The sequence below is a fragment of the Terrapene carolina genome, unplaced genomic scaffold (assembly GCF_002925995.2).
Source record: "Terrapene carolina triunguis isolate 2854851 unplaced genomic scaffold, T_m_triunguis-2.0 Scaffold243, whole genome shotgun sequence".
In the NCBI taxonomy this organism is placed as follows: domain Eukaryota; kingdom Metazoa; phylum Chordata; order Testudines; family Emydidae; genus Terrapene; species Terrapene triunguis.
In genome coordinates, this window is record NW_020664594.1 from 472,289 (window position 1) to 479,649 (window position 7,361).

Below are 7,361 nucleotides of genomic sequence, written 5' to 3' on the forward strand. Positions count from 1 at the left end.
TCGGTGACACCCCTGGTCCCTGGCGGGTGGGTCAGCAGCGCCCCCCCGTTACCCCAGCTGGCAGGTCGGTGACACCGCTGGTTCCCTGGCGGGTGGGTCATCAGCGCCCCCCCGTTACCCCAGCTGGCAGATCGGTGACACCCCTGGTCCCCCAGCGGGTGGGTCAGCAGGGCTCCCCCGTTACCCCAGCTGGCAGGTCAGTGACACCCCTGGTCCCCCAGCGGGTGGGTCAGCAGGGCTCCCCTGATGATTTCTTTCTGGCTGTATTTAGTGGGCCAAAGCTTTGGGTCTCGTAAGGAAGATGGTGGTCATTGGGGTCAGCACTGACTGCAAAGGGATAGAGTCCCCCGTACGGAGCCCCCACCCCGCTCCCTCCAGCACAGCGCCCGCTCATGCTGCACAGGGGCACTGGGGCCAGCGCTGACTGCCAGGGGAGAGCGCCCCCTACTGACATCCTGCCCCACTCCCTGCATCACAGGCCCCTAGCGTTGCACTGGGGCATTGGGGCCAGCGCTGACTGCCAGGGGAGAGCGCCCCCTGCTGAACCCCCGCTCCCTCCCTGCAGCCCATGGGTTGTCCCTTGCAGCCTCCCCTCCGTGAACTGCTCTAACCCGGCTCTAGCGTGTGGGGTTGGCGAGGTCGGTCCGCAGGAAGGCCTGAGCGCACAGGGGCGTGTCCTGTTGGTCCTGGGTGGGATGGTGCTGCCTTGTGGGAAGAGGGTCAGGTGTGACACAGCCATGGGGAGCGACACCCTCTCGGATGTCCTGGAGGGGCTGGGCTCTCATCTCTCCTCCCTGTGTTGGGGAATAGGCGGGCGGCTGTCTGTGAGTGACCCAGCCTGCAGCCTCTCTTCTGAGCCCAGCTTGTCTCCCCGCCCAGAGCCGCCCGTGAGGATCGTCAGCTCTAACGAGGACGCCGCCCACACCTACCTGGCCTCGGAGCGCGTGGTGCTGGCGTGCGAGCTGTCCCGTGCCGACGGCCCGGTGCAGTGGTACAAGGACGGGGTGGAGGTGGAGGAGGGCGAGCACCTGCTCCTGGAGTGCGAGGGGCCCCATCACAGGCTTGTCATCCCCTCGGCCCGGCCGCAGGACACGGGGGAGTTTGTGTGCGACGCGGGCGGCGACTCCGTCTTCTACAACATCTCGGTGACAGGTCGGTGTCAGCTCCTCCCAGCCCTGGCTGCCCCCACTGAGCCGTCCCCCCCCCCCCCCCCCCCCCCCCCCCCCCCCCCCCCCCCTCGTAGTGCCAGCAGCCCCCGTCATGGCCCAGGCCCCCCTCAGCTCGGTGTGGTACAAACACAGGTCACAGGCAGTGCCTCCCAAAGGGGCTCACAGGTCGAGTACGAGCCAGGAGATGGATGGACGGACGGGGGAGCACATGGAAGCATGGGCAGCATGATGGGCAGTGGCCGTTGCTCACCAGAAGCCTAGCCATCGGCATGTTGTTCGCAGGCATCCCGGCAAAGGAGAGTCTGGAGAGGGTGGATAATGAGGTCGCCTTGCGGCTGTTTCTGGGAGCACTGCCCAGGCGGGAGGGGCAGCCGGGGAGGAAGCACAAAGGGGCTTGTTTGCAAATGTAACTGGTGGGCAGTGGAAGCACCATGTGCCGATCGGAGGGAAGAGTCGACAGCCAGTGAGAGGGAGGTGGGGACAGGCCAAGAAGCGCCTTGGAAGTGAGACAAGCAGCTTCCGTTTGGTGTGATGGAGAAGGAGGAGCCAGCGGAGAGAATAAAAGCGGGGGGATATGGCCCCAGTGACAGGCCAGGAAAATGACCGTGGCAGCAGCAGGTGAGTGGGGCGGGACGCAGTCGTCAGGGCCGGAGAGCAGGCTGTTGCAGTGACAGCGAGACGAGGGTTAGCTGTGTGGGTGGGTAGGAGAGGCCATATTCTAGAGCCGCTATCCAGGCAGAATCAGCCGGATTTGGACACGGGTTTCTCTCGAGGGCCTCACGTCCCGGCTAAGGCGAAGCTGATGCCAAGCTACGGGCCTGGATGCCTCCCACAGAGATTGAGAAGTAAGGCAGCAGGAGGGCTTGGGGCATGAAGAACCCATTGTAGCTATGTTGGATTCGAGCTGAGGGCTAGACATCCCCTGGGAGAGGTCAGATCCCACGCCGAGATCTTAGTTTGGAGGGAAGTACTCGGCTGGGGAGTGGGAGGTGGGGCTGTGAGCTGTCAGCACGGGGTGGGGGGGGTGGAATTTGTGTTTGCAGATGAACCCAGGGACCCGGTGGGGGGACCAAGGCCAGAGCCCTGTGGAACTCCCCCAAGAAGCTGGAGTGGGTGTGACACTTTCGGGGTTACCCAAGGTGACTCGCTACTGCTCACAGCACGAGGGAGCCCACTGGGGGAAACTTGCCCCAAACGACCGCTGCTGGCTACATGAGCGCCCCCCTCCGGGCTCCGTGAGCCCCGCTCTTCCCTCCGCAGGCCAGCCATTCGCACCCCCAGCCCTTGGCCCCCTGAGTGAGGCCTTGGGCAGCACAGAGAGAACCTGTCACTAAATCTCTGGAGATTGTTACCCCCTGAGCTTGGCACAGGTCCTTCCAGCCTGTCTGTGCTCCCCACTGCGCACCCCCCCCCCCCAGTGCCCAGGCCTCCACTCCTGGCCCCCAGAATGCACAGATTCACTGCCTCTGTGCAAGCAGGGCCCCCGTTCACTAGCTTCCCTCTGTTCAGCCCTGTCCTCAGCACCCAGCACTTGGACGGGGCTGCAGTAAAACCAAACAGGGGTTTTGACAAAGCTGCAGAGAGATTCAGACAGAAGCCAAGAGACGGGCTGGAAACACCCGGCTACAGACCAAATTAAAACACAACCCGCCATAGGCACCGACTCCATGGGTGCTCCGGGGCTGGAGCACCCACGGGGAAAAAATGGTGGGTGCTGAGCACCCACCGGCAGCCCTCCTATCAGCACCTCTCCCCAGCACCTCCCGGTGGGCCCTGCCGATCAGCATCTCCCCCTCCCTCCCCGCACCTCCCGCCCACCGCGATCAGCTGGAGGCTCTGGGGGGGAAGGGGGAGGAGCGAGGACAAGGCGTGCTCGAGGGAGGCGGTGGAACAGGGCAGGAAGAGGTGGGATGGGGGCAGGAAGAGGTGGGGTAGGGCTTGGGTCAGAGCCAGGAGATCCAGCACCCCCCGGAGCCTGTACTACCTGTTAGAAAGTTGGAATTGTAAAAGGTTCAGAAAAGGGCAACAAAAATGATTAGGGGTGTGGAACGGCTGCCGTATGAGGAGAGATTAATAAGACTGGGACTTTTCAGCTTGGAGAAGAGATGACTAAGGGGGGGATATGATAGAGGTCTATAAAATCATGACTGGTGTGGAGAAAGTAAATAAGGAAGTGTTATTTGTGCCTTCTCATAACACAAGAACTAGGGGTCACCCAATGAAATTAATAGGCAGCAGATTTAAAACAAAAAAAAGGAAGTATTTCTTCACACACTGCACAGTCAACCTGTGGAACTCCTTGCCAGAGGATGTTGTGAAAGCCAAGATTATAACAGAGTTCAAAAAAGAACTAGATAAGTTCCTGGAGGATAGGTCCATCCATCCTATTAGCCAGGACGGGCAGGGATGGTGTCCCTAGCCTCAGTTTGCCAGAAGCTGGGAATGGGCGACAGGGGATGGATCACTTGATGATTCCCTGTTCTGTTCATTCCCTCTGGGGCACCTGGTACTGGCCACTGTTGGAAGACAGGATACTGGGCTAGATGGACCTTTGGTCTGACCCAGTGTGGCCATTTTTATGTCCTTAAGCTCCTTTCCTGTCTGAGAAGGTGTTTCTCACCCACTGCTCATCTGGCCAGCGCTGGGCCAGTCCAGAGAGCTGGGGTCCACATTTTTCATGAGACACTCCCACTGGCAGAGCATACAGTCTTGTGCCTTCTTTCTCCTGATGGCCCCCTGTTCCAGGTCTTTTTCTTGGGCTCTTTAGTGCTGTGTGATGGCCCAAGACCACATCTTGTCTGGCCTGTAAACTCTTGGCTGGGCTTGGGGGAAAGGTGTCAATTGTTCTCACTCCGAGCTCTGAGAAACTCCCCGCCCCAGGGACTGTCTGGCCTCCAGCAACTTTGGAACACATAGTCTGCGGTACATAACTCTGGGAATACTTTCCATCCATCCAGCCCGCAATAGCCGTGGCTGCCAGCAAGGTCTTAGCCCATCTGGGCATGTCCCTGGGCACAGACTCAGAACTGTGCAACCCCTGGCTGTTGCCTGGGTCTGGAGGCTCCTCCAAAGGAGCGGTTGGAGGGGGAGGAGGAGACCCAGAGAGGCCAGAATCAGGGAAGCCAAGAGGAGGAGCATGGCCGGCTGTGTGAAGGTGGCTGACAGGTCTGGGAGGATGAGGATGGAGGGCTGGTCCTGAGCCTTGGTTAGAAGGGGTCACTAGAGACTTGGGCCAGAGCAGTTTCTGTGGCGTGCCGGGCGTGGGAGCTGGGCTGGAGGGTCTAGGACGGAGCAGGAGGAGAGGAACTCCAGTGTGTGCAGGGAGCTTGGGGAGGAAGGGAGACGGGGCGATAGTCGGAGAGGCAAGTGGGGCAGGCGGGTGTTTAAGATGGGAGCGATTGGCACTTTGTGTTGTGAGGCGAAGAGCCAGAGGAGAGTGAGAAGCGGAGGGAGGAGGGGGGTTCAGGGAGACCAGGAGATGGGATTGGATGGGGTCCTGGGCACAAGTGGAGGGGTTAGAGGAGGAGAGCAGAGACTCTGTATGACTGGGGAGGAGGAGGGAGAGTTATGGGAGGGGCAGGCGAGCTGAGGGGAGGGGGAAGGGCAGGTCACATTTCGCCAGCTTTCTCTTGGTAGAAATTAGCAAGATCCTCTGGTCACATGGCGAATGCTTCCCTCCAGGCTCCCCCCAGGTCACTGCCCCCTCCTGCTCTGCAGCCTCCCAGACACCCTGCAACCCCTGCTAGACACAGACGCTGGGCGGATCCTCACCTATCTCCTCACTAGGGTGAATAGGGACAGTCCCAATTTTGGGTTTTTTTTCTTATATAGGCTCCTATTACCCCCGTCCCCCTGTCCCGATTTTTCACATTTGCTGTCTGGTCCCCCTACTCCTCACTCTTCAGCCCCCTCCCTCCAGGCCTCCCTGCCCGGCTCTGCCCCCTCCCTCCTGGCCGGCCCACATGCCCCTTTCCCAGTTCCCTGCTTTCTGCCCCCCACTCCAGCCAGTCTGTTAAACCACCACCTCCTCTCCTCGGTTCACCATGTGACTGCTCCGCCCTCGGCTGCTTGTCCCCTCCAGCCTGGGAGTGCGGCCTGCGGGCTGTTAGTGTGTGTAGCAATGTCACCCCACCCACAGTGCTCCTACGGCCTCAGGCTGTGAGCTCCGTGGGGCTGGGACCACGGCCTGCTCTGCCTCTGAGGGTGCTGCCGCACTCATGGTGATAAAGAACCTGGTCTCTCAGCCCCGCAGGTGCGCATCGCCCCGGTGCCCGAGGCCCAGCGCCACCGGGAGCTCCTGGCAGGGCTGCCCCTGCTCCTGGAGTGCGAGGTCTCCACGCCCGACGCCCCTGTGCGCTGGCTCAAGGATGGGGAGGCTGTGCCCTCGGACGACATCGTCGCCCTGCAGGCAGAGGGCTGCGCCAGGAGGCTGTTTATCCGCTCTGCCCGCCCCTCAGACTCCGGGACGTATACGTGTGACGCGGGCGAGGATGTGCTGAGCTTCACGGTGACTGTGACCGGTGAGCTGGGGGCTGGGCGATGGTCCCCTCCCTGGGAGCAGGGTTAACGCCCACAGGCAGCGCTGGGGGGGCTGTGCCTTACACTCAGGTAGGAAGCCGGGGTCTCTGCCCTGAGGTGCTGCCTGGCCAGTCACTCTGTGGGGCTGATCCTGTATCCAGCGCTGCCTTTGCCTTCGACCCCAGTGAAGCGTCTGGGCTCGACGGTGCATTACGAGAGCTGGCACTTGTCAGACCCAGCAGGGCCTGGGCTCTGACTCCTGGTCCCTGTGCGGCCAGCGGGGGACCAGCCTGCTGCCCAGCCAGCCCCTGCGGACACAGCTCAGCTTTGAAGGTAAATGAAGATCCTCAGAGTCCTGAGCCCTGGCTCTCCCTGCCACGGTGGTGACTGCAGGGAGCTGGGCCCTAGGGAGAGAAACAGCAGCTCCCCCCGACACGGAGAATGCAAGCGACTCTGTGGCTCCATCTAACGCAGAATGAGCCACATCCCCACCTGATGAGGGATGGCCAGTCTAGGCTCTGCATCTCCCCCAGACAGCTGACCCCGGGGTCACTTCCTCACCCTCTTACTGGGCATCCTGCCTTGGAGAATAGGCGGGTGGCTGGCTGGGAGTGACCCAGTTGGCAGCCTCTCTGCTGAACCCATCCTGTCTCCCCGCCCAGAGCCGCCCGTGAGGATCGTCAGCTCTAACGAGGACGCCGCGCACACCTACCTGGCCTCAGAGCGCGTGGTGTTGGCGTGTGAGCTGTCCCGTGCTGACGGCCTGGTGCAGTGGTACAAGGATGGGGTGGAGGTGGAGGAGGGCGAGCACCTGCTCCTGGAGTGCGAGGGGCCCCATCACAGGCTCATCATCCCCTCGGCTTGGCCGCAGGACACGGGGGAGTTTGTGTGCGACGCGGGCGGCGACTCCGTCTTCTACAACATCACAGTGACAGGTCGGTGATGTCCCCTGGCCTCCCGGCGGGTGGGTCATCAGCACCCGCCCCTTTACCCCAGCTGTCAGGTCGGTGTCAGTCCTGGTCCCCCAGCGGGTGGGTCAGCAGCGCTCCCCCGTTACCCCAGCTGGCAGGTCAGTGACACCCCTGGTCCCCTGGGGGGAGATGACAGGTGGGCCGGGCTCTCACCAGCACCCGGCCCCTGGCCTGAGGGGAGAGCCCGGCCCCCCTGTCAGCGCCCAGCCCCTGGCCAGAGGGGAGAGCCCTGCGCCCCTGTCAGCGCCTGGCCCCTGGCCCTGAGGGCAGAGCTGGCCTCCCTGTCAGCGCCCGGCCCCTGGCCCTGAGGGGAGAGCCCGGCCCCCCTGTCAGCACCCGGCCCCTGGCCCTGAGGGGAGAGCCCTGCGCCCCTGTCAGCGCCCGGCCCCTGGCCCCGAGGGGAGAGCCCTGCGCCCCGTCCATGCACAGCCCCTGGCCTGAGGGGAGAGCCCAGCCCCCCTGTCCATGCCCAGCCCCTGGCCTGAAGGGAGAGCCCTGCGCCCCTGTCAGCTCCTGGCCCCTGGCCCCGAGGGGAGAGCCCGGCCCCCCTGTCAGCGCCCAGCCCCTGGCCCCGAGGGGAGAGCCCGGCCCCCCGTCAGCGCCCAGCCCCTGGCCTGAGGGGAGAGCCCTGCGCCCCTGTCAGCACCCGGCCCCTGGCCCCGAGGGGAGAGCCCTGCGCCCCCCTGTCAGCGCCCAGCCCCTG

The 7,361-nt window shown here is 63.2% G+C and overlaps 1 protein-coding gene across 1 annotated transcript in view; it reads left to right on the plus strand.

Annotated features, from left to right (window-relative positions):
• The window catches only part of OBSL1 (obscurin like 1), a 49,963-nt gene that overhangs the window by 21,571 nt on the left and 21,031 nt on the right, over window positions 1-7,361 (plus strand). Inside the window, exons 9-11 of the mRNA XM_029912785.1 lie at window positions 880-1,152; window positions 5,414-5,689; window positions 6,350-6,622. Of these exons, the coding sequence (XP_029768645.1) occupies window positions 880-1,152; window positions 5,414-5,689; window positions 6,350-6,622 (822 nt within the window). The remainder of the gene's footprint in view (window positions 1-879; window positions 1,153-5,413; window positions 5,690-6,349; window positions 6,623-7,361) is intronic.